Source organism: Stenella coeruleoalba, assembly GCF_951394435.1.
Source record: "Stenella coeruleoalba genome assembly, chromosome: 4".
Lineage (NCBI taxonomy): Eukaryota > Metazoa > Chordata > Mammalia > Artiodactyla > Delphinidae > Stenella > Stenella coeruleoalba.
In genome coordinates, this window is record NC_137149.1 from 85,344,398 (window position 1) to 85,371,830 (window position 27,433).

At 36.4% G+C, this 27,433-nt stretch overlaps 1 protein-coding gene across 1 annotated transcript in view; it reads right to left on the minus strand.

Annotated features, from left to right (window-relative positions):
* Positions 1–269: 269 nt before the first annotated feature.
* LOC307186058 (transmembrane protease serine 11D-like) overlaps positions 270–27,433 on the minus strand; it is a gene marked incomplete at its 5' end in the record, with an annotated part of 47,597 nt that continues 20,433 nt past the window's right edge. The window contains 6 exons of the mRNA XM_079920724.1: positions 270–787; positions 4,569–4,707; positions 5,821–6,084; positions 8,438–8,615; positions 11,271–11,309; positions 14,595–14,749. Of these exons, the coding sequence (XP_079776850.1) occupies positions 626–787; positions 4,569–4,707; positions 5,821–6,084; positions 8,438–8,615; positions 11,271–11,309; positions 14,595–14,749 (937 nt within the window). The 3' untranslated portion in view covers positions 270–625. The remainder of the gene's footprint in view (positions 788–4,568; positions 4,708–5,820; positions 6,085–8,437; positions 8,616–11,270; positions 11,310–14,594; positions 14,750–27,433) is intronic.

Here is a 27,433-nt window from a genome sequence, read left to right on the forward strand (position 1 = left end):
TCATGCATAAGCAAACTTTAACTCTGCTAGAATCCCGTAAAAATTCAGTAACAATCATAATTCAGACTGTATAAATTGCTGTGCCATTAAATGTTAAATTTTATTTGTGTTCTTTTGGTGTGTGTGTGCATGTGTGTGTGTGTGTGTGTGTGTGTGTGTGTGTGTTTAAGGGAGGGAGGGCAGGAGAGAGGGAGAAAGAGAAAGAGAAAGAAGGAGAGAGAGAAAAGTTTCTTCATTAAGATAATTTTATTGAAATTAAGCTATTTAACTTTTTGGGTTTTTTTTGCAAACCAACTCTTCCCAGTTTCCTTTAGTTTCCACTCTCAGGGTATCTGTTTCTCTCACTACTAGCATTTATGTTATCACAAGTATAGTATAATTGTTACCTCTATAACTAGTTTACAGTGTTCCCCCGGCACATTACTATGCAACATTCATATAATTTTCTTGAGAAAATATAAAACCCATAGTAACAGCTAAAAGTTAAATAGTATTTAATCTTTAGTATTTATGTAACAGAATGTTAAAATAGAGCACTTTGTTTCTTTTTGCAGCTGAAAAGTTTTAGAATTTTAGACAGGCACAACTGCATTCAGACTCTGCAACAGAGATGTTATTTATTGCACTAGATCCCAGCTTGTTCGTGGATCCATTCACGGTAGGCTGTCACTAGAGTATACACCCCTGGCTTATCTGGCAGAGCACACTGATACCCCCAGCTTACTATCCCCACGAGGAACCAGAGCTGCCGTGCGTCTTCTTGTACTAGTGGGCCACCAGAGTCCCCCTGAAGGAAACAGAAAGATTGATTATTTAAGTGTGAAAACAATGCCAAAGTATTGAGTTTACTTCTATGGCAGTAGAAGTCACATCCAGTATAACAGTAAAGTTAGTCTGACATTTCCTGTTGAAATACTAAATACCAAGTCACGCAAAAATTAACAAAATCTTCCAAGTACACGTGTTGCTCCTTCAGCAACTGTAAGAAGATGAGAAGCATATTTTCCAGACTCCACCAGTGTGCTACTCATTCCAGGCTCACCTCCTTCAGGGTGCCATCCCTCACCTGCACCTTTCCTCCCCACTGTCACCGCTTCCAGCTTTGGGCTAGATTAGTTTTTCACTGCCTGCATTCCCACATCCTGTGGGTACTTTCACTGCTGCTTCATTATTTTGTACGTGCACATTTGTGTGCCTGTTTGAACTTACTCCCACTGGATTAGCTCCCCTAGTTGTAGCAGCTGCACATTTCTGCAACTCTCATTGCATTTATGATACTTGTTCAGTGTCTGTTTTTCAGGCTTTACTGTAAGGTCCATAAGGGAAGGGGGCATACATATTCTGGACACTGCTATATGCTAAGCCTCTAGCCCAAAGGAAATGCTAAGAAAATGTCTGTTGAATGAATAAGTTTTTAGAAATCTCACTTATCTTCCTATTCATAGCACAATGCATGGTGTTTGATATACAGTGTATCAAAAAGTATTCTTTTGGTGAATAATAGAAATTTATATGGCAATGAGTAAAACACTCCGTATGAAATATTTACCAGCAAATTATAATAATAAGCCAACCAACTAAATATCTGTGCATGTAATAATCTATTTGGGGAGAAAAATTAGGATATCTTACATGCTGTATAATGGGTTAAGTCTGTGGGTTCTGGAGTTAGCATAGGTTTGAATCCTCTACTTACTAGCTATATGATTTTCAGTAAGCTACTTAATAGCCCTTTGTACCTCAGCTTCCTCATCTGTAAATAATATTTTAATGTGTTTAAATGAGTTTAACATGCGTAGCAATCTGAGTATAGCCTGGTAAATAGTACTAATAAAACTCAGCTGTTATTACCAAGTATGCTTCTAGAATAGTTTGCTGTTCATTTGACTGCTCTTAATAGTAGCTAGTTCTTCCATGCCTACTTAATTACTGGTTTAGATGGGGAGAAGGGTTAGTGTCTGAATTACCAGCTTGATAGCAAGCACTGCATGGAGGTGATTGGCATCTGCCTCCTTTAGATGTTGCACATGTGCTCCAGTTTACCAGTTCTCAGCACTCTCCCATCATTGTGTTTTTCTTCCACTTCTTCTATAGTAAGAGATTTCTTTGCATAATGTCTTACCAAGAGTGGGCAAGCAAATATTAAACTAAGTGGGACATGTAAATTTTCCTATATCTGGGCAGCTTCACTGCCTGATTGGGCAGATATCTGAGCCTGTGGTCTCTCTTCTAGACCATAGACTTGCTGAGTTCAGGTGATACTGTGTAAGCACAGAGTCTGGCACATAAAAAGTAAATAATGCAATTAAAAAAAATAAATGAACAAAAACAAACAGGATCTCATAAGCTCTTATGTAAAGTGCTATTTTTTTGAGGCATAAACTCTATGTATTATATATAGTATTTCAGCTGAAAATCAGTGAGACCCAGAGTGGAACACACAGGAAAGTTTCTTGGTGAGTTATGGCCTGAACTGAGCTTGGAGGAAGAGCAGAATCTGTATATGCAGAAGGTAAAGTGTATCATGAGTAAAGCATGAAAAAACACCCTTTCATATCTCATGTATATCCTTAAGTCAGTTCTAATTAATGCTCTTAGTAGATCTGAAATTATCGTGTAAAGTTTTGTTGCTTACTTGATTGGTGAATTCTTTGTAAAACTACTATGAAAGTTGAGAATTTGTTGTTACAGGGCTAGCAATAGAAAAGAAGAAAATGGGAAGGGGAACAAGAAGCATTCCCTACCATCAAGACATCTCCACTTAAAGTGAATAAAAACCAGTGGGTAATTAACAGTGTCTTGAAAATTGATAAACAATTCCCCTCCACCCCCACACAGCTTGTAGTCAAGAAAAATGTTTCATTTTGGGGAAATGGATTGGGGTCTTTCCCAAAACTATGTAAGAACTACTAGTTATCCTCTTTTTCAAGAATGTAAGCACTAAATATAAAAGTCAGCAATGTTTAAGGAAAGAATAAACCTCATTTTTCTGCTTATGATTCAGTCAGGAAAGCAGTAGCAGATTCATCAAGAAAACAGATTGGGGCTTCCCTGGTGGCACAGTGGTTGAGAGTTCGCCTGCCAATGCAGGGGACACGGGTTCGTGCCCTGGTCTGGGAAGATCCCACATGCCACGGAGCGGCTGGGCCTGTGAGCCATGGCTGCTGAGCCTGCGCATCCGGAGGCTGTGCTGCGCAACAGGAGAGGCCACAACAGTGAGAGGCCCGCGTACCAAAAAAAAAAAAAAAAACAGATTGATTTTTCTTAATTCCAAAAATGTAATTTTGGATACTAAGTAGTTGTTGCTGTTACTGTATGGGGTTGGGTTTTAGACATAGGAATAAAATCTATTAAAAAATATAACCACATCAGTTGTTTAGATAGTTTAATTAAAAATTGAGGATTAAAATCTTATTCTAAGAGAAAAACAAATACTGTATGCTAATGCATATATATGGAATCTAAAAAAAAAAAAAGTACTGGTGAACCTAGTTGCAGGGCAGGAATAAAGAGGCAAAGAGAATGGACTTGATGACATGGGGTGGGAGGGCGAAGCTGGGCCGAAGTGAGAGTAACATCGACATATGTACACTACCAGATGTAAAATAGTTGGCTGGTAGGAAGCAGCAGCATAGCACAGGGAGACCGGCTCTGTGCTTTGCGATGACCTAGAAGGGTGGGATAGGGAAGATGGGAGGGAGGCTCAAGAGGGAAGGGATATGGGGACACGTGTATGCATATGGCTGATTCTCTCTCTTTGTTATGCAACAGAAACTAACACAGTATTGTGAAGCAATTATGCTACAGTAAAGATCTATTAAAAATAAATAAATAAATAGCAACATACCTTCCAAAAAAAAATCTTATTACATTGGAGTAAGAATTCATATTTATTGTTAGTGTTTTTATATTTGGTTGAAAATTACAAAGTAGATCTAAATAGTTTTTTTTTTTTCCTTCATTAGTGCTATTTAACAATTATGGGAGCTATGGTGACTCAGGTAACTAAGCTCTTTGTATAAATTTTTTATCTTCAAGGTGCTGATATTCAGGTGTTATTTATATTTTTAAAATCAATTATCTACAACTCTTAGATGAGTGATTTATTTAAGTCTTCATAGTAGAAGGTTGAGGTGAAAGTTATTGATGTCAGTGATCATGGTCTAGGTTGACAACAGTAGAAATAGTTGAGATAGCTGAGCTTTCTTGCTTAGTGCGTGCCTGACATATTTAATCTCCATCTAATCTTTAGTGGTACCTAAAAAGTTAGATACTATTCTTATCCCGATTTTATAGATGAAAGGATTGGTAATAGAGGTTAAGGAATTCAAACCCGGGTCTGTCTCGTTCTTGAGCTTGATAGTTAACCACTTCGCAACTTGGCTTCTCAGAATCAGTGTTTCATGATAGATCAACTTCATATAAGAATCTGTAAAATCTAGACCATACATTTTTAGAGGATCAGGGCTGTATATTATAATGATACCTCTCTGTCTATCACAATAAGACATGCTAGTAAGTGCTTATAAACTTGGCTGATGACGTGGATAACATTGTCTTGAACTTACCTGGCATGCATCTACTCCACCTTCACGTAGTCCAGCACATAGCATTCCAGGCAGGATGGCTCCATTATAACTAGATGGTTTATTACATACATTATTACTTATTATCTTGACCCGTGCTTGTTGTAGATCTGGAACTTGGCTGCCTGTTAAGTATAAAAGCAGAATGAAAATGGACTTCAGGGTAGATAACTTAATGATTCTATGGTGAATATAGGAAGGAATAATTGTACTCCAAACATTATCTCTTATTCAGCAAAGAAGGCTATTGAAAATGTACTAGTAGTTTTTTCTCAGCAAAGATTTCCATAGTAGAGATGGATTACCCCTTTACATAGATTGGTTTTTTTCTTTTTTTGCTTTAGGTTTGTGATACAGTGCCCCTTAGACCTTAAGAGGGGGAAAAATCTGCTTACTTAAAATTGACTAGTAGATTTTGAAATATCCACTGACTAACTTAGAATTAGAAAATTAAATATTAACTAACCTTTAATATAGTAACAAAAGAGAAACAAATCTTGTTTCACGACTAAAGAATGAATTTATTTTATATTGATATTCCTTCAATATGGCACTGCCGTTTTTGTGATTGGCACAGATTTTATTTACTACACCAGATTACTTTGGGCCATGAAAACACAATGAAATATTTTCTAGGACAATTCAGCCTTTGTTTTGTTTCTTGGAGACATGATCTACAAAATAGTTAGAAACCCATGGATATTGTTAATGCTATCCTTCCACTCCCTAGCTGATACTCATTTTCCCCTTGGCTATATTTGCTCTTTCATGTCACCCTTATTTCTTTTTCTCATTTTATTTGCTTCATAAATAAGTGTGAACAATACTTATGTACACACAGAGTTTCTTGTTCTGAAGGCAGGATTTCTTTCACTTCAGAATACCTTAAAACCCGTAGAGAATACCTATCTAAATCCTCTTATAAATTTTTAAAATTTTCTTTATAGGGGAGCCATTCAAGTCTGTAGAGTCTCTGGGTCATGGAAGAACTCATGTTTCTGTATCACTTGCTTTTACATTTTCGTATTACTGTGTGTGAGAATTCTGTATAGTTTCTAGGGACATTGCTTTGATTTGCTGAAGGAACTCTAGTTAGATCTTAGGATGACCAGACTGTAGCATGGTTCTGTCCATAGAACCTACCCTTCAGGTGTTCCTTAATTTAAAAAAAATGCGTACTAGCAAGTACCAGGAGATATTGCTGTTGTTTTTGTTTTATTTTTTCCTGAGATACTCACCGCTGTATCTTTGAGAGCCCCATCCTGTTACATAAGCAAGGGAACCAGGTAGAATATTCTGGCTAGCATCTGGGAGGCACACTGTACGGATATTTCTGGTAAAGGTGACTTCTCTATCAAGTTGTAGAAGTGCAATATCATTTTCATGAGTTTCAGGGTTATAATTGTTATGCATTAAAATAGTCCTTATTCTTCTTTTCTCTTTAGGAAATATTGTGGAAATACCAAAGGTGACAGTCCATTGAAGAGTATCAGAGCGGCTAAAAATATGAAAACATGTTATTTGAATAGAGAACTTGTGAGAATTTCAAATATTTGGTTTTTGTGTTTGTCCCCTCCACCCCCAATCTAGGAAGTATTCGACCAACATTTCTTTGTGATCTATTTCTTTAATTCTTTACTGGTACAATGAGTGATCATTTGTCTAAAGAAACAGAAATATTTTAGAAAACATATCTTGGGGTGATGAACGTCCTGGTGTTCCATTATTCCAATAAGGATATACTGACACTTTGATGAACACTAGTATAACACAAAACTTTTCTTTGATTTCTCCCTTTTCTACATTCTTCCATTCAAGCAACTAAGAAGTCTGAAATAATGTTCACTTTAGTTTTAACTCTTTCCTTCCAACTGTTATTTTTTTCCTTTCCTTTAGCCAGAAGTTCCATTTAAATAGTAGTGATGATAAGGGGCTCCTTGTCTTACTAATTGACAAATGATTTTTCTGTACTAAGTGTGATGCTTCTTGAAGATTTTGGGGTGTGTGTGTGTGTATGTATTCATACAGAGAAAGAGAGAGAGAGAGAGAGAGAGAAAGAGAGAGGGAGCACTAATATAAAAAAAATATAAGGCATTATCTTGCTGACCTAGGAATAGGGACTTTTTAGCCAAACTCCCAAAATACAAACCATACAGTTAAGAATGGATGAATTTCATGAGATCAAAATTAAGTGTATCATGTATAGAGAACAAACTAATGGTTACTAGAGGGAGAGAGAGGGGGTAGGGGCAAGATAGGTCTAGGGGATTAAGAGGTACAAACTATTATATATAAAATAAATAAGCTACAAGGATATGGTACAATGCAGGGAATATAGCCAACATTTTATAATAAATGGAGTATAACCTTTAAAAATTGTGAATTACTATACTGTACACCTATAGTATATAATACTGTGTATCAACTATACTTCAATAAAAAGTATGTAGAATAAAAAATAAAGTTAAAAGACATAAAAAAACTGAAAACAAAATTAACTGTACCATAGACATATTTATCAGATGAATGAGAAAAGACTTGCAATGTTTAATATCTAAAATTTTTGTAGAATATACAGAAGTCTGTAAACCAGCAATAAATGGAGGGAGAAACCATTATACAATGAGCAAAAAATATTAATAGGCATTTCATGGGAGAAGCCCAAACAGCCAGTAGACATATGAAAAGATACTCAAACTCACTAATAAGCAGAGAAATGGAAATTATAACAATAATGGGCATCTAATGTATATTCATAAGAATGACAAAAAATTGAAAAAGAATAGTATTGTGTTGGTGAGAGAGAAGTTTGAACTCTTTTGCATTACATGTGAAGATGTAAAATTCTGGAAAGCATTGTAGTGTATTTAGCACACTGTATATATACTTCTGGGTATGTATGTCAGAGAAATTCTTGAAGGTTTATAGAGAGGCACATATGAAGGCATGAGAGAAAGTGTATATGTGCTGTTCTTTGTGGCAGTGGGAAGTTGGAGCAACCTAGCTGGATGAAGGGATATGGTGGATGCAGTGGTGGACCAGATTAAAATTCCCAGGATTGAGCAAAAACAGTAAGGAAATATGAGACTTATACACAATGCCACTTATATAAATTAAAGACACACACACACCCCCCCCAAAGGTTTTGCAGGTAACTGCATATTTAAAGACATGTCAAATATTTGTGTGAGGCCTGTGGGGGCAGGGAAGGTAGTAGTAGTGGAATACAGGTATGACAGGAGAAAAATTAAAAGGAGAGAAAGGTCTTGTACAAACTGATGAAAATAAGGATCTATGAATTGGAAGGTTGATTAATGCAACATACTTTTAAGGTTGAATAAAAGCAAAATGTAACCAAATAATTTGAGGGTTTTGTGGAGTTTAGATAGTGGAGTTATACGGAAAATAGAAATTATATATCCAGGAGATACTTTCATGAGGTACAGTAGCTTGCAAAGGAGTAAATGCTAGTTAAAAATTCTAAAGAAAAAATATTTGACAACAAGAAAATACATGAATTTTTATATTAAACTTCTTTTGCCTCAGGGTCTTTATAGTGAAGATTGTAAAAGATACTCTTCTTTCTTCCCTGTCAGCCTCCCTCCCTCCATCCCTTCCTTTCCTTTCTTTCAGCAAATGAATAAGAGCATGGTTTTGGAACCAGTTGAATTTAGATTTGAATCTTGGCTGTGTCGCATATTGGCAGTGTTATTCAGGGCATGTTATTTAATATCGCTAATGATCAGTTTTTTTATGCATAAAGTGTGATTGATTGATCCCTCTAACACAGATGTAACTATTAATTGAGACAACTAAGGTATGCCAAGATGGGTAGTTAACTGTGGTCTTACCTTTTGAAGCAGTGAGCTGCTGTCAGGATCCACTCTTTACTGATGAAGACACCTCCGCAGTGGTGAAGATTATCCCACTGTAAACTGACTTGCCATGGCCAGTCTCCTTCCTTAGCTTTAGTGCCTCCTATGATTCTCACAGCAGACAATGATATTAGGTCTGGACGGACCCCACATTCTAATGGGAAAAGGGAATTAATGTGCTGAGAAGATCATGATTCTTACACTTGGCAGATGCTTTAAGAATTTCACCATCATTTATGACTTTTATGTCTCTTATGTATTCTTTCCCACGACATGCTAGGCTTTCCAAAAGCATGATCAATATGTTATATTTTTAGAGTACTTATGTGACTGTTGCCTATAGACTGCATTTTAGAGAACATTGCTGAACTTAATTGGCATGGAGGTTTCAAATTCTGGAGCAGCTTCAGAGTTCTCTGGAATTCCTCATGAGTGGGGGTTAAGATAGGTCAGTACTGGAGGCACCAGTTCAGGCCACAGGTTCCCTGGGAAATTTCCATCTTCTCAGTAGCCTTGCTACTCAAAGTGTGGTCTGTGGATCTGCAGCACGGGCCTCCCCTAGGAACTTGTTAGAAATGTTGGCTCTGTGTAGAAACAACCTAAGTGTCTGTCAGTAGATGAGTGGATCAAGAAATAGTGGTATATATGTGCACATAAGCATGCACACAAGCATGCACACACACACAGGAATGTTATTCAGCCTTAAAAAAGAAGGAAATCCTGTCACTTGCAGCAACATGGATGTAACTGTAGGGTATTGTGCTAAGGGAATTTTCCAGACAAAGACAAATACTGCATGGTATGACCTATATGTGCAAATTAAAGTTGAACTCCTAGAAACAGTAGAAAGTGGTGGCCAGCGGGTCGGAGGAATAGGGAGAGTTTGGTAAAAGGGTATAAACTTTCAGCTGTAAGATGAATAAGGTCTGAGAATCTAATGTATAACATAGTGACTATAGTTGACAACAGTGTATTGTATAATTGAAATTTGCTGAGAGTAGCAAATTTGCTGAGTTCTTGCTAAAAAAATAAAAAAGGAGGGAGGTGATAAATACGTGAGGTGATGAATGTGTTAATTAGCTGGATGAGGGGAATCTTTTCATAATGTATACATGTATCAAATCATGACATTGTACACTTTAAATATCTTGTAATTTTATTTGTCAGTTGTCCCACGGTAAAGATGAACAGCGATGACAGAAAAAAAAATGTTGACTCTCAGACTCACATCAGGGAACAAATCAAAAGCTGCATTTTTTTCCTCCAACTTTATTAAGGAATAATTGACAAATATTGATACAATGTATATATATTTAAAGTATACAGTGCGATGATTTGATATACATATACATATACATTGTAGAATGATTGCCAAGTTCAAGATATTTAACACATCTAACACCTCACATAGTTCTCTTTTTTTTGTGTGTGTGTAAGTGTGACGGGAATACTTATGATCTACTCTCAGCAACTTTCAAGTGTACAATACCATATTACTAACTAGTCACCAAGCTGGGTATTATGTTCTCAGAACTTACTAGAAGCTGTATTTTAACAAGTGATTCATGTGCACAATGAAGTTGGAGGGAAACTGCTCTCATCATGAAGACTCTATAGTGGTAATTCAGTTCATTGTGGACAGTTCAGTCCACATCTGCAACTGACTCTATCTTACCAAATGTGCCCTGGAAAAAGAGTTACTTTAGGTCCACAGAATATTCTTGAGGGTAACTGAAGGTTTCTAAGTATCTAGATGAGGTTTATTTAAATATTTTAAGAGAGCCCATGACTCTCTAATGGTCAAAGCTGAAACGGACTGGAGTGGGCTGGATCACTCAACTCCTCTTAACTCCCACTCCCATGGTTTATTTTCTCTTGTTTAGTCTATTACTGAGAAATTAGAGGTAAATCACCACCAACAGTTTCTATTGCTGGACCAGCTCTGAAGTAGTGACATTGCTTCAATAGGACACCATCCAAAGGTATTTTTTCTAACAGATCTCCCAGATAGAGGAGGACTAGACTTCCAGTAAGAATATACATGGAATATAGGTTCCTTTGCTACATTCTCCAACCAGATTCTCTAGTAAATTATATAAGCACATTTTAATGAAAAAGAAGCATGAATTAAATATATAGTGAAATTGAAAAACACCCACAGAGGAAGAAGCATTAACTTATAACATCACTTAAGTATGTGAGATAGGCCAGCTATCAAGATATATTGAACTAATTTCTAACTACCTTTTATTAGCCAGAGAAGTAAACTGCTGTTTTCTAAGGGCTATATTTCTGCTATCCTAGCCTGAGAGTATACCTAAGGACATTGGAAAGCAGTGACTTTTCTAATATGTTATAGACATAAAACTCATATTGCTTTTTGTAATTTTTTTATTATAGTTTATGATTAACTTAAATCCACAACAAAGCAAGCTATTCTGGTGGTTAGGAGAAGGCATATAAATGATGCAACTAAACATAATTTGCAAGTCTACTGAAATGCTGCCATGGAACCAGGGCAGGAAAAACTTCCCAAAGCTGCCAAGAAAACCTTAATGAGACCAAACTTGATACAGAGTGGTGGAATGGCATTGCTACTTCTTCCTTCTAAAAGGAGGGGAAAACTTAAACATTACTTCATAGGCCAACAGAATCAGCAATATCTTATCTCAACAACAACCCACATGAGTGAACTAAGAATAAAGATACCATCTCAATAGACACTGCCTTGGCAAAGACTACAAATCACTTGAACATTTACTCTTTTTATTTTGGTAAACCACATTTACAAAGTAATTTAAAAGCTTACCTTTAGTTAAAATATCTTCTGTATCCTTGTGAGTTATTTCTGGTGTTAAAAAAGAGAGAGAGAGTAAGATCAATACAAAAAGGACTATATACCATTTGACCTTAATTTCTTAACGTGTAGTCCTCAGACAACCATAATCAGAATCATTTAGAGGACTGCTATAATAGACTCCTTGACTCCATCAGAACCGGTGAAAGAATCTGAGTCATGGGCTTCAGAAAACTGTTTATAATATTCCCTCAATTTATTGTTTGCACATTAAAGTTTGTGCTTTAATTTCTCATCAAATGCTTAAAAGATAGTTAAAAGTTATTTAAAAGATATTTCTGCTCTCAAGTCACTCAGTTTACTTGGGAAGACAGCAACATAGTCATGGAGATACAATGTAGTAAATGCTATAAGGGAAGTTAATTTTTCATTTTTTTCTAATATATATTTATGTACATATAACTATATCTGTGTTACTTTACTGATACTATTTGTAGTACTGCAGGTATAACAAAATATAGGGGGTCTGCCATCACATAATTTATAGGTAGAAATTGATCAAGAAATCATTCAAATAAATTTAAGTGTGAAGTAGAGAGGATAAAGGAGAGAGTTACTAGTGATTCTGGTTCACAGATGTTATCATGATGAAAATAACATTTGAGTTGTATTTTGAATACCTAAAAGGAGTTTTTCAGGCAGGCAAGAGGTGAAAAGGCATTCCAGATGAGAGATATAGTGGGCACAAATGCATGGAGGTGTAAGATGTTTGTGGAGCAATAAAGTCAGTAGAGCTAATACAGGTGTTGCATGTAGGGAAGTGGTGGGAGAGCACAGAAAGGAAAATATGTTGGTGCCAGATCGTGACAGTTTGTATATTCCAGTTTAATGTCTACTTATAGAACAGTTTTCTCTGCATGTGCTACAGCCATCTCAAACTCAATGTCACCAAATTTTACTCCAAATTTGCTACGTATATTTCCTCCTTTAGTAAATGACACCACTTCCACCAATAGCTAGAAATCTGAAATGGTCTCTGACTCCTCCTTTCTCATCATTTCCTACATCTTATTGCTTTCCAGATTTTGTACCTTCTACCCTCTAACGATCCTTTGCATTAGCACCATCTTCCCCCTCCCTTTGGCTACTACTTTAGTTCATACTTTCATCATTTGACACCTATTCCCTGCCTCCACTTTTTCCCTTTTTAATGCATCCACCTCTACTTTACCAGACTGACATTTCTAAAAATGTAGATCATATCAGAGTATATTCTTCTCTGCTTGAAATCTTTTAATGAGAAATCAGCTTCTTATTTCCTATAAGATAAATCTAAACCTCTCAGACAGGTGTTCATGTTCTCTAAAGTCAACTTAAACAAACTTTTTTGCTGCCAGAAGTTTCACAGGGCTTGGGTATCACACCTGCTTTGTAAGTGTTAGAGGAGGCAAAACATCCTTTTGGAGAAAGGAAATAAAAAGAGCTGACCATTCCTTTTCATTCTTTGAGCAAGAAAGACTTTATTTCAATACTGGCTCCCCTACATGCTGCCTGTATGCCCTGGGCAATTATCTATCTTTTCTGAGTGGGGACAATAGAAGAATCTATAACACGTGGTTGTTGTGAGGATTAACAAACTGTAATGCATGAGCATCAGCTAGTCAGGAAGGACACAGCCACCCATGGAGCTGGATCAGTGTCTTGGAAGTCCTTGCTGTGCTAAGCATTAATGCTGTAGTTGCAAGGGGAGGAGAGGGATGGGAGAATTTGGAGGGGTTGGGGAGGCACCTTTGTAGGCCTGGTGCAGTGGTTATTTACCAACAGATAGGAAAGAATTTCAATATTTTAACAACTAGTAAAACTATAACAGGTATTTGCTGATTAACTACCAGTCCAATGTGGGAGCCACCAAAATCCCTTAATTGTGAGCTTATTATGAGGGGAATCATGGTTTCTTAAGCTAGCAGTACATGACAGAGTTGAAGGAGTGTCCTTAAATTCTATGCATATATTAAGTAATTCCTTTTTTTTTAAAGTCATGCAAAAATATTAATGGAGTACTTATTATGTGCTAGACACTGGGTAGTAGAAGGACAGTAGGATGAACAAGGCAGACTGGTCCTTTTTAGAAAACTTACAGAGTAGCATGAAGACACAGAAATAATATTATAGTTTCAATTGTGATAAACGCTGTGAAGGAAAATGAAGGTGTGTATGACAGAGGTAAATAATTTAGTACTGGAAGTTAGAAAAGACTTACATTAGAAAGAAATGATTCAGATGATACTTGACAGATGCAAGGGGGTGATCTAACCTGTGTTATAAGAAACTGGAATAATGTATGCAAAGGCCCTGAGGCAAGAGGGAGAGAATTTTTGCAAACAGAGAAAGTGAAGGTGTGGCCAGATTGTGGTGCATGAGGAAGAGAATGGTATAATAAATGGCTAGAGGGGTAAGTATGAACCAGATCATACAGTGCTTTAGATGAGATCACCATATCATTTATTGTCCAAACCAGAAAACGTAAAGGCTAATATTAATAATGGTTCTTGGACAATTGGCATGAACCCAGGACTGTCCTGGGTAAGCCAGGAAATATGGTATTCTTCTTACATGTGGTGTTTATGTTTTGTTTTTATTTTTGTTTTGTTTTGTGGGAAGCCATGGGAGCTTTTAAGTAAGATTGTATTTATATTTTAAAATATTTCCTTGATCAGTATGTGTACAATACATTGGAAAGGGCCAAGAAAGTATAGAAGCAGAGTAGCTTGGAGGCTAGTGCTGTAGTTCAAGTAAGAAATGATGTTGGCTTAGACCAGAGTGATAGCAATAGGGATGAAAAACAATGGAAGTAGATTCCATTCTAGGCAGAAGTAGAGAGGATTTTCAGAGAGGAGGTAGGGATATTGTTAAATCTTCTAATTTCCTTCTTTATTCTACGAGTATTTACCAGACACCTTCCAATTGCATGCTCTGTTCTCAGGGAGATAGATCCTTAATTAAATTGTTCTCTGACCTCGAACAGCTATTTACCATTCTTATAACATACCTACAAATTGAACATCTGACAGCAACATCCCTTATAAGGAGGGTGGAGAGGGAAAAATAATAAAGAATTTTTAGCAAATAAAACTTACTAAATGAATGCTAAATGATTCTTTAAAACTTTAGAATATTTTATATTGGAGAGCTATATATTATAGTTAGCGTCATAATACATTGTTTTCATAAAGTTTAATTCCAAGGGAAAAAGTCAGTCTCTCATTAAATTGAAACATGAATTAGAACTGGTAGAGAGATATATTGAAATGAAATGGCTAAAAAAATGATACTTGCGTTTTAAGTCAATTGCGTTCATTGTCAAGTTTCCAGGGTTATTCGGCATTTGCTGTAAAACAGACTGAATTTTCCTTTTCACTGATGGTTCATTGCTATTCCTGGCGAATTTAAATTTCATGACAGTATCTCCTATCACATTACTACCACTTTGCCTGAAAAACCATAAAGATATTTTTTAAAATGTATAATTATGATAATTTTCTGTCGTTCTTTTTATATACTCTTCTTGATTAAGCATTAAAAACATTACTTAAGAAATTTAACATTAGAACAGATTCACATAACAGTGTTTCTGTATGTAATGATATATCACATTGCTACCCCACAAACACTAGATTTCAGTGCATAGTACACTGTACCCACCATTCAGGATAGCTTGTTTTAAAGTCAGAATGGCAGAGTTTGAACACCAGCTCTGCTATTTACTGTTGGACTTTAGGTAAGTTTTTTGTTTCTTAATCTTTCTGTACCTGTATGCTCACATTAAAATGGGTTATTATGAAGATTATATGAATTAACATATGTAAGACTTTTGGGAAGAGTACATAGCATACAGTAAGTATGCTGTAAGTATTAGCTATGGTTAGACTTCACAAATCTTCAAAAAACCCCACTCATCTCATTAAACAAACTTATAAAGAGATGAACTTCCAAGTTTATGTGACTTATAGGCTCAAGTTAATTTTCTAGTACCTACACCCCCTTATCTGGCTACAAAAGCACATTTTAACTTCTGTAGTCATACGTTAAGATTTTTATCTCTGTTTCGATTAACTGTTGATATTTCTCACAAGAACCTTGATAATTTGGCTAAAGGTTATAATTCTCTAAAATCGATATAATATCCATTTCCTTCCATGTAAATTACCATGTAAATCACTTCCTCCACCTAATATTGGCGCTCTCCTTTTCTGAAAATGAATGTGCATTAGGCACATTTGGTTTTGATGCTCTCATATTCTAGGCTGCCTCCTCTCATCTCAATTGCTAATTTTGCCATAATATTCACCCCAGATATTAATTTAATATTTACTAGATAAATACTAAATAAGCACCTTTTTTGTGCTGGGCGTTATTCTTAGTTTCAGAAATTAGCTATGACCAAGATTCACAGTTGCCATTCTCATGAATAGGGCAGTTTAGATGAAGAAGCAGACACTGAATAAATAATTACATCTTACATTTCTAGCAACGTGAAAACCTAAATAATTTAAAGAAGCTTTTCATATAAAACAACCAGAAATGCTAGCGAAAATATAATAAATTCTATTTGAAATGCAAAGTTGGGCTCCTATGAAAATAAGGGAAATCTTAGAAGACTAAAAATAAAAGAATATGAATATTACATGGTAAGCATTAGAATTGCAATTGTTTTGTGTTTCAGCATTAATAGATACTGGAGATGAGGTCATGGGCTAGTAAAAAATAGGGAGACGGACATGAGGTTCCAGAATAAGGCTAGGTTTCTCAAAGAACTAGGCATTCAGTGAAAGCATAGTTTAGAAAGAAGAAGAACTCACATCATAAAAGAAAAAAAAGTTTAGTTGTCTCAGAGGTCCAGGTCTGGATGGAAAAAAGGTTCTCCTGAGAATTCATAATTATGAACCTGACTTCATGAAAGTTTTGGATTTACATTAATACCACCTGCATGGTCCCAGACACTTTAATCTAAGAAATTAACCAAAAAATGGTCCATGTGATGCCAATCCTCCTAGAGTATCTGATAGAAGCAAATGCTTTGGAGGTATGTATATTAAATCCAGACTGCATAGCATCCCAATTACAAAGTGAGATTAAAGATAAGCATACAACCTCAATGGTAAACAATACATCATGAGCTAGAATCAGAATAAGAAGAGCATCCTCAAAAAGTCCACATAATAAAATTAACAGATATTCAGGTAAGTAAATTTGAAATGACAAATGACATTAAAGGGGAATTATAAATATGAGAAAAGTATAGTACTTTTTCAAAACAGACAGGTAAACATAGTCAAACATACTTTTTAATTGAAATGAAAACTTGATGGATGAGTTACACAGAATAGTAGACAAAGTTGAAGAGAAACTGGTTAACTGAAAGAGATGAAATCACACAGAATGTAACATAGATAAAGGTATGAAAAAGATCAAATATAGGCTAAGAGACAGGAGACATCTCAAAGTTTACTTAGTGAAATGTTAAAGAAGAGCACAGAAAAATAAAGGAGCAGCAGTATTACAAGAGATAATGAGAATTATCCGGAATTAATAGACATTAAGCCTCAGATCGAGATGAGTCTGAAGCATACTCAATAAAACAACACAAACACACAGATACATCATAATGAAACTCTGAACTCCAAAGGCAAATGGAAGATTTTCAAACAGTAGAGAAAAAACTAGCTACCAAAGAAAGTTTTGAGTGAAGGACAATTTCTTAATAGCAGTGATAAAAGGCAGTATATAATTGTATTTTCAAAATGCTGAGAGAAAATTGCTATCAACTTGGAATTTTATATCCACACTAAAGTATTATTCAAGAATGAGGCTAAAATAAGGACCTTTCATGCAACACAACAAAAACAAAACTAAATAAAAGTATAGTTTATTGTTCATGTACTCTTGTTAAAGAATTTATGAAGGAAGTACTTCAGTAAGAAGGAAATTGAACCCAGAAGAAGGTTGGTTGTTAGGTACAGGAATACATAGGAAACAAAGAAAATGGTAAACTGGTAATCTAAAAAGACGTTGATGGGGGCGGAGTCAAGATGGCATACTAGGAGGACGTGGAATTTGCGTCTCGTACAACTGGGGCACCTACCAGGCACTGGTGGGGTACTGTGGACACCTAAGGGGACGGTAGGAACCCCCAGGCACTGGGTAGGACGTGGGGCCTGGGGGGAGTGAAGGGGGAGGAGAAGTGGAGGCAGGACGGGACTGGTGCCCCTGAAGGGCGGCTGGGGGAGGGGAAAAGGGGGAAATTGGGGAACGATTGGGAGGGCAGAGGATCAAAAGGGAGCATGGCCAGGTTTCCCATGCCCACTTGGGCCCCCAGGAACCTGCTGAGATCCCAAGCCTGATCCTCTGCCCACGGAGGCCCCCTTTAGCCATGTGGTCCTGAGGGAGTGGGAGGGAGGGAAGGGGGAGCAAAAGTAAAGGCCAGACCTATGGGACTGGAACCCCTGAGGGGTGGCTGGGGGAGGGGAGGAGTTCCTACATCCAGCAGGATCCACCCATGGTTAGGGGTCCAGTGGCAATGGGGGAGACCCTGAGGGAGATGGTTGGGGAGTGGTGTGAAGGAACAGAAGGGAACACAGCCAGTGCTTCCCCTGTCAGCTGAGCAGCTGGGGAGCCTGTTGGGCTCCCCGGCCTAATCCTCTGCCCTCGGAGCCTCCCTCCTGCTGCGCAGAGACCAAGCCCTGCTCCTACACCCCCATCCAGGGCCTCACCTCTACACTGGGAGACCCCCTCTGAGACCCCCTCCGACGCACTGGGCCTAAACCCTACCCACACACCCTCACCCAGGGGCCTACCTCTAAACTCTGGAACCCCACACTCTGGAGACCCTCCTTTCCACGTGCTGCTTCTCCCCTTCCACAGAGGTCCTAAGCAGAGACCCCCTGTGCCCCCCATGCTTGAATTCTGCCCTGCCTAGGCCCCGCCCCCAGGACTTTTTCCAGCTACGTGGGTCCTGAGCCTAGGTCCCGCCCCACGCAAAAACGTCACCCCCCACCCGCCTAGGTCCTGCCCCACACCGAATGCCGCCCCTGCCTAAGTTCCACCCCACCTAAACTCCACCCCCATAGCCAAGGCTTTTTTTTTTCTTCTTTTTTCCTCTTTTAGATTGGGGTTCTGATTTACCTTGTTGATTCATTGTTGTTGATTCTTTTATATTTTTATTGTTCCTAACAAATATTTTATTTTTCAAACTTTATCTTATTCTTTAAGCTTTGTTATTGTTCTCTCCGTCTGGCTTACTTCCCCCGCCCACTTTTTGTTTCCTTTTTTCTGTTGTGGTCTTATTTTACCTTGTTGCAGTTGTTCCCATTATAGTTTTATTTTTCCTAATATATTTTTTATCTTTCTGATTTTATTTTGTTTTTTATTCTTTGATATTGTACTGCTCCTTTTTTCTTTTTTCTCGCTTTTTTTTTTTTTTCTACTGTGCCACAAAGCTTGTGGGAACTTGGTTCCCAGGCCAGAGGTCAGGCCCAGACTCCTGTGGTGGTAGCTCTGAGTCCAAACCGCTGGACTAACAGAGAACCTCAGACCACAGGGAATATTAATCGGAGTGAGATCTCCCAGAGTTCCTCATCTTAGCACCAACCCCAGCTATATCCAACTGTCTGCAAACTCCAGTGCTGGAGGTCTGAGGCCAAACAACTAGAAAAACAGGAAAACAGCACCACCCATCAAAAAAACAACAACAACAAAAAGAAATGACAAAAAATATGTTACAGATGAAGGAACAAGGTAAAAACCTATAGAACAAATAAAAGATTATGAAATAGGCAGTCTACCTGAAAAAGAATTCAGAGTAACGATAGTAAAGATGATTCAAAATCTTGGAAACAGAATGGAGAAAATACAAGAAACATTTAATAAGGATCTAGAAGAACTAAGGGGCAAACAAGCAGTGATTAACAACACAATTACTGAAATTAAAAATACTCTACAAGGAATCAATAGCACAATAACTGAAGCAGAAGAATGGGTAAGTGACCCAGAAGATAAAAGAGTGGAAATAACTGCTGCAGAGCAAAATAAAAAAAAAAAAGAATAAAAAGAATTAAGGCCAGTCTCAGAGACCTCTGGGACAATATTAAACACACTAACATTCAAATTATAGGGGTCTCAGAAGAAGAAGAGAAAAAGAAAGGGTCTGAGAAAATATTTGAAGGGATTATAGACAAAAACTTCCCTAACATGGGAAAGGAAATAGTCAATCAAGTCCAGGAACTGCAGAGAGTCCCATACAGGATAAATCCAAGGAGAAACACTCTGAAACATATTAATCAAACTTTCAAAAATTAAATACAAAGAAAAAATATTAAGGGCAGCAAGGGAAAAGCAACAAATAACATACAAGGGAATCCCCCTAAGGTTAACAGCTGATCTTTCAGCAGAAACTCTGCAAGCCCAAAGGGAGTAGCAGGACATATTTAAAGTGATGAAGGGGAAAAACCTACAACCAAGATTACTCTACCCAGCAAGGATCTCATTCAGATTTGACAGAGAAATTAAAACATTTACAGACAAGCAAAAGGTAAGAGAATTCAGCACCACCAAACCAGCTTTACAACAAATGCTGAAGGAACTTCTCTGGGCAGGAAACACAAGAGAAGGAAAAGACCTACAAAAACACACCCAAAACAATTAAGAAAATGGTAATAGGAACATACATATCAATAATTACCTTAAATGCAAATGGATTAAATGCTCCAACCAAAAGACATAGACTGGCTGAATGGATACAAAAACAAGACCTGTATATATGCTGTCTACAAGAGACCCACTTAACCTACGGACACATACAGACTGAGTGTGAGGGGATGGAAAAAGATATTACATGCAAATGGAAATGAGAAGAAAACTGGAGTAGCAATTCTTATATCAGACAAAATAGACTTTAAAATAAAGACTATTACAAGAGACAAAAAAGAACACTACATAATGATCAAGGGATCGATCCAAGAAGAAGATATAACAATTGTAAATATTTATGCGCCCAACATAGAAGCACCTCAATACATAAGGTAAATGCTAACAGCCATAAAAGGGGAAATCAATAGTAACACAATCATAATGGGGACTTTAACACCCCACTTTCACCAATGTAAAGATCATCCAAAAAGAAAATAAATAAAACAAGCTTTAAATGATCCATTAAACAAGATGGACTTAATTCACATTTAGAGGACATTCCATCCAAAAACAACAGAATACACATTTTTCTCAAGTGCTCTTGGAACATTCTCCAGGATAGATCATATCTTGGGTCACAAATCAAGCCTTGGTAAATTTAAGAAAAGTGAAATTGTATCAAGTATCTTTTCCGACCACAACGCTATGAGACTAGATATCAATTACAGGAAAAAAACTGTTAAAAAAATGCAAACACATGGAGGCTAAACAATACACTACTAAATAACCTAGAGATCACTAAGAAATCAAAGAGGAAATCAAAAAATACCTAGAAACAAATGACAATGAAAACACGACTGCCCCAAACCTATGGGATGCAGCAAAGTAGTTCAAAGGTAGAAGTTTATAGCAATACAATTGTACCTCAAGAAACAAACATCTCAAATAAACAACCTAAAGTTATACCTAAAGCAATTAGAGAACAAAAACCCCCCAAAGTTAGCAGAAGGAAAGAAATCATAAATATCAAATCAGAAAAAAATGAAAAAGAAATGAAGGAAACGGTAGCAAAGATCAGTAAAACAAAAAGCTGGTTCTTTGAGAAGAAAAAGAATATTGTTAAGCCATTAGCTAGACTCATCAAGAAAAAAAGGGAGAAGACTCAAATCAACAGAATTAGAAATGAAAAAGGAGAAGTAACAACTGACACTGCAGAAATACAAAGGATCATGAGAGATTACTACAAGCAACTCTATGCCAATAAAATGGACAACCAGGAAGAAATGGGCAAATTCTTAGAAAAGCACAACGTTCCAAGACTGAGCCAGGTAGAAATAGAAAATATAAACAGACCAATCACAAGCACTGAAATTGAAACTGTGATTAACAATCTTCCAAGAAACAAAAGCCCAGTACCGGATGGCTTCACAGGCAAATTCTATCAAACATTTAGAGAAGAGCTAACACCTATCCTTCTCAAACTCTTCAAACTATAGCAGAGGGAGAACACTCCCAAACTCATTCTACGAGGCATCATCACCCTGATACCAAAACCAGACAAAGATGTCACAAAAAAAGAAAATTCCAGGTCAGTATCTCTGATGAACATTGTATGCAAAAATCCTCAACAAAATACTAGCAAACAGAATCCAACAGCACATTAAATGGATCATACACCATGATGAAGTGGGGTTTATCCCCGGGATGCAAGGATTCTTCAATATATGCAAATCAATGTGATACACCATATTAACAAATTGAAGTATATAAACCATATGATAATCTCAATATATGCAGATAAAGCTTTTGGCAAAATTCAACACCTATTTATGATAAAAACTCTCCAGAAAGTAGGCATAGAGGGAACTTACCTCAACATAATAAAGGCCATATAGGACAAACCCACATCAACACCGTTCTCAATGGTGAAAAACTGAAACCATTTCCTCTGAGATCAGGAGCAACACAAGGTTGCCCAATCTCACCACTATTATTCAACATAGTTTTGGAAGTTTTAGCCACAGCAATCATAGAAGAAAAAGAAAAGGAATCCAAACCGGAAAAGAAGAAGTAAAATTGTCACTGTTTGCAGATGACATGATACTATACATAGAGAATCCTAAAGATGCTACCAGAAAACTACTAGAGCTAATCAATGAATTTGGTAGAGTAGCAGGATACAAAAGTAATGCACAGAAATCTCTTGCATTCCTATACACTAATGGTGAAATATCTGAAAGAGAAATTAAGGAAACACTCCCATTTACCATTGCAACAAAAAGAATAAAATACCTAGGAATAAACCTACCCAAGGAGACAAAATATCTGTGTGCAGAAAACTGTAAGACACTAATGAAAGAAGGATGATACAAACAGATGGAGAGATATACCATGTTATTGGATTGGAAGAATCAACATTGTGAAAATGACTATACTACCGAAAACAATCTACAGATTCAATACAATCCCTATCAAACTACCAATGGCATTCTTCACAGAACTACAACAAAAAATTTCACAATTTGTATGGAAAAACAAAAGACCCCGAATAGCCAAAGCAATCTTGAGAGAGAAAAACAGAGCTGGAAGAATGAGGCTCCTGGACTTCATACTATACTACAAAGCTACAGTAATCAATCATACAATGCTACAGTATGGTACTGGAACAAAAACAGAAATATAGATCAGTGGAGCAGGATAGAAAGCCCAGAGATAAACCCATGCACATATGGTCACCTTATTTTTGATAAAGGAGGCAAAAATATGCAATGGAGAAAAGACAGCCTCTTCAATAAGTGGTGCTGGGAAAACTGGACAGCTACACATAAAGAAATGAAATTAGAACACTTCCTAACACCGTATACAAAAATAAACTCAAAATGGATTAAAGACCTAAATGTAAGGCCAGACTCTATTAAACTCTTAGAGGAAAACATAGGCAGAGCACTCTTTGTCATAAATCATAGCAAGATCCTTTTTGACCCCACTGCTAGAGAAATGGAAATAAAAACAAAAATAAACAAATGGGACCTAATGAAACTTCAAACCTTTTGCACAGCAAAGGAAACCATAAAGGAGATGAAAAGACAACCTTCAGAATGGGAGAAGATATTTGAAAATGAAGCAACTGACAAAGGATTAATCTCCAAAATATGCAAGCAGCTCATGCAGCTCAATGTCAAAAAATGACAACCCAATCCAAAAATGGGCAGAAGACCTAAATAGAAATTTCTCCAAAGAAGATATATAGATTACCAACAAAGACATGAAAAGATGTTCAGCATCACTAATCATTAGAGAAATGCAAATCAAAACTACAATGAGGTATCACCTCACACTGGTCAGAATGGCATCATAAAAAAGTTTATAAACAATAAATGGTGGAGAGGGTGTGGAGAAAAGGGAACACTCTTTCTCTGTTGGTGGTAATGTAAATTGATACAGCCTCTGTGGAGCACAGTATGGAAGTTCCTTAAAAAAGTAAAAATAGAACTACCATGTGACCCAGTAATCCCACTACTGGGCATATACCCTGAGAAAACCATAATTCAAAAAGTGTCATGTACCACAGTGTTCATTGCAGCACTACTTACAATAGCCAGGACATGGAAGCAACCTAAGTGTCTATCGACAGATGAATGGATAAAGAAGATGTGGCACATATGTACAATGGAATATTACTCAGCCATAAAAAGAAACAAAATTGGGTTATTTATAGTGAGGTGGATGGACCCAGTCTGTCATGCAGAGTGAAGTAAGTCAGAAAGAGGAAAACAAATACCGTATGCTAACACATATATATGGAATCTAAAAAAAAAAAACAAAAAACAACAAAGGTTCTGAAGAACCTAGGGGCAGGACAGGAATAAAGACAGAGACATAGAGAATGGACTTGAGGACACGGGGAGGGGGAAGAGTAAGCTGGGACGAAGTGAGAGAGTAACATTGACCTATATACACTACCAAATGTAAAATAGATAGCTAGTGGGAAGCAGCTGCATGACTCAGGGAGATCAACTTTGTGCTTTGTGACCAGCTACAGAGGTGGGATAGGGAGGGTGGGAGGGAGACTCAAGAGGGAGGAGATATGGGGATATATATATATACCTATAGCTGATTCGCTTTGTTATGCAGCAGAAACTAACACACCATTGTAAAGCAATTACACTGCAATAAAGATGTTAAAAAAAAAAAAAACACCCTAAATGTAATGTGGTATATTTGGTTGGATCCTGAAATGGAAAAAAAGGACATTAGTGGAAGAACTGGTGAAAACGAAGTAAATCAGAGTCTAATAATGTACCAATGTTAATCTCTTAGTTTTGACAGATGTGCCATAGTTATGTAAGATGTTAACATTAGGGGAAGCTAGGTGAAGTGTATGTAGAAACGTTCTGTACTGTCTTTCTGTAAAGTTAAAATTATTCCAAAATAAGATGTTTACTTAAAAAAATTAATAAAATGATATTGACAGTATAATTACAGTGATTTATTTGCAGGTGTTACACATAAGGTTGAACTAAAACATCAGTAATACGTGAATAACAGTTCCAAGTTTCCTGTATTATTTGGAAGAAGGGTAGTGGATTAAACCAACTCTCCTTGTTTGTAAGAATTTTTTAAGAATAATCACTAAAATAAGATAAATGGAATGTAGAACTTGTAAATTAGTAAACGAAAAAAAACTGAAGAAAATACAGTCATACAAGAGAAGGCAAGATAGTAGAAAAAAGCATTAGAAAAACCAGGATGAAGAACATAAGATAATATGGAGGAAATAAATCCAAATGTAACTATCATCACAATAAATTGAAACTGACTAAACTCTCTAGTTAAAGGCAAAGATGGTCAGAATGCATTTGAAAATGTAATCTAGCTGTCTTCTTGTTTTAGGAGAAAAATCTAACCTGTAAGGATATATGAATGTTGAAAATGAAGATAAGGTATGTTGTAAAAAGAACCATAAGAAAGTCAGTGTAGCATAATAGTATCAGATATAAGAGATTTTAAGATTGAAAGACATTAATTAGTGATAAAAAGGATTAATACCTTGCTAAAAGAAATAGTTCATGAGGCAGATATAATAATTCTAAACATATAGGTGCTTGATAATATGTGCTCAAAATATATTGAACAAGGAGAAATAGGCAAATCCATAGTGCTAGGTTTTATTTGAATGACATAATTACTAAGCTTGATTGGAAGGAACAGAATTCCTATAATTAAGTCTAATAGGAATCCAGAAACAGACTCATAGACGTATGTAAACAATATACTATAGAAGTGGTATCACAAATCTGAAGGAAAATAACTTATGTAAAAAATTAAAAATCTTCCTCATGTCACACACAAACAAAGCACTTGAATAGGAACAGCAAAAATTTTAAATTTATAGTCAATATGGGAGATTTTCTTTATATACAAGATGATAAAGGATTTCTTAAGTAAGACCTTTTGCAACTGATTTTCTACAACAAAAGATGCATATACAAAGTGTTAAGATAATGCTATAGATAGGGAGAATATATTTGCAACTGAAAGTAACAATTGTTTGGTACCTCCTATAGACACAGAACTCCTACAAATCAATAAGAAAAAGACAAATCATAGAAAAAAACCAGAAAAGATGAATATGCAATTCAAAGAAGAGGTATCTTTAGTGAATGATAAACATGTAAATAGGTACTCAAACAGGACTGTGTTTTATACTTCATTTATTTGATCTTCATAACAACTCTATAAGAGTCATGTACCTACCTTCCTTGTGGGAACTGTGAGTAACAAACTCTCTTTTCAAAAGTCATCATCTCCTGATTTGTTGGCCTTACTGTACCTCAAATCTTCTATTGATGCAGTATATTTTAAAACAGAAGGGGAAGGGGAAAAAGTGGTGTGTGTGTGGATGTGTATTTCAGACAGAGGGAATAGTTTATATAAGAAGATCTTGAGGTTAGAGTGGAGAACTGAAAACAGCCTAGTGGGACTTGTGAGTAAATAACAAAGTAGAGAGTAGTAAAAGACTACCCCAGAAATAGAGATGGTAGGAGAAAACCCTATATAGGAAGGTTTAGTAAACTTTGTTTTATATATATATATATATATATATATATATATATATATATATATATATATATATATATATATATGTATATAAAAGGAGACATATATATATATCAAGAATACATATATCTGATGCACATATACATGTTTATATATGATATTTGACATATCATAAGGGTAAGGAATAGCAGTTAGAAGAACTTTAAGCAAATACTATGTTTAGCATTTCATTTCAAGAAATCTTTCTGGTTGCTATGTAGAATGTGGAGTGGAGCAAGACTGCAGGAAAGGAGACTCATTAGAAGGCTGTTCATAGACAAGGAGAGAGATGATTGAGGGCAGTGTGTTTGAAGTTATGGATCTTAAACATAATTAAGAAATAGAATTGTGAAGGTTAGATGGATGGATGTGTGGGTTGAGGGAGAGATAGGAATTTAGAGATAACTCATATTTCTTTCTTGAGCATCTGGGTTGAAGGTGACACCATTGATAGAGGTAGGCAATACTAGAAGAGTAACATATTTGGTGGGGGAGAAATGATAGGTTCTGGTCTGGACTTATTAAAGTTGAGCTGTCCAAGATAGCCATATGATGTTAAGTAGACGGCTGTGTATATTCACATCTCGAGATGAGAAGAGAGGACTAGCCCAGAGATACAACTTTAATAATAATTAGCATATAGGGGCAATGAAGCCCCTAAAAGGAGCTTCAGCGTGAACTGAGAAGATGAGAGGCTTACAGCACAGTCTGACAACACTTGAGGAAGAGAAGGAATAAGAACTAACAAAGAAAATTGAGAAGGAATAACTTAAGAGATAAAAGGAAAATCAGGGGTGTATAGGGTCATAGAAACCAAGGGATGGTACTATTTCAAAAAGGATTGACAACTCAACAGTGTTAAATACTGTTGAGAGGTCCAAGAAGAGGACTGATATAATTTCTTTGGAGTTTGTGATTCAGATGTCATTGCTGAACTTGGCAAGAGCAATTACTATTTTGTGGTGAGGTCAGAAGCCAGACTGCAGTGAAATGAGAAGTAAGTGGGAAGTGAACAAAAGGAGAAAAACATGCAGATTCAGTCCTACAAGTATTGCAAGCTCGTGGCTGGTACAGAGAATTTCTCAAGAAAGTACTAAGGTAAATGTGCACTGAACTGACTGAAATGCATTTTGGAAAATGCTCTTCCTATGGATTCTTCTTGAACTCCTCAGCAAAACTTAACTGACCAGAGCTCTATGCTCCTGGGTACTTAACTAGGTGACTCTTCCGAGAATAAGAAAAAATAATTTTCTTGTGGTATTAGTATTTGAGAAAGAAATAGTATAATTTCTCTCCCTCTGAAGAGCTTTTGTATATTAGTTGAAGGATTGAGCAATATGGACATTTGAGATATTTATGTTAGGGTCAGTAAGGGTGGCTCTTTTAGTTGG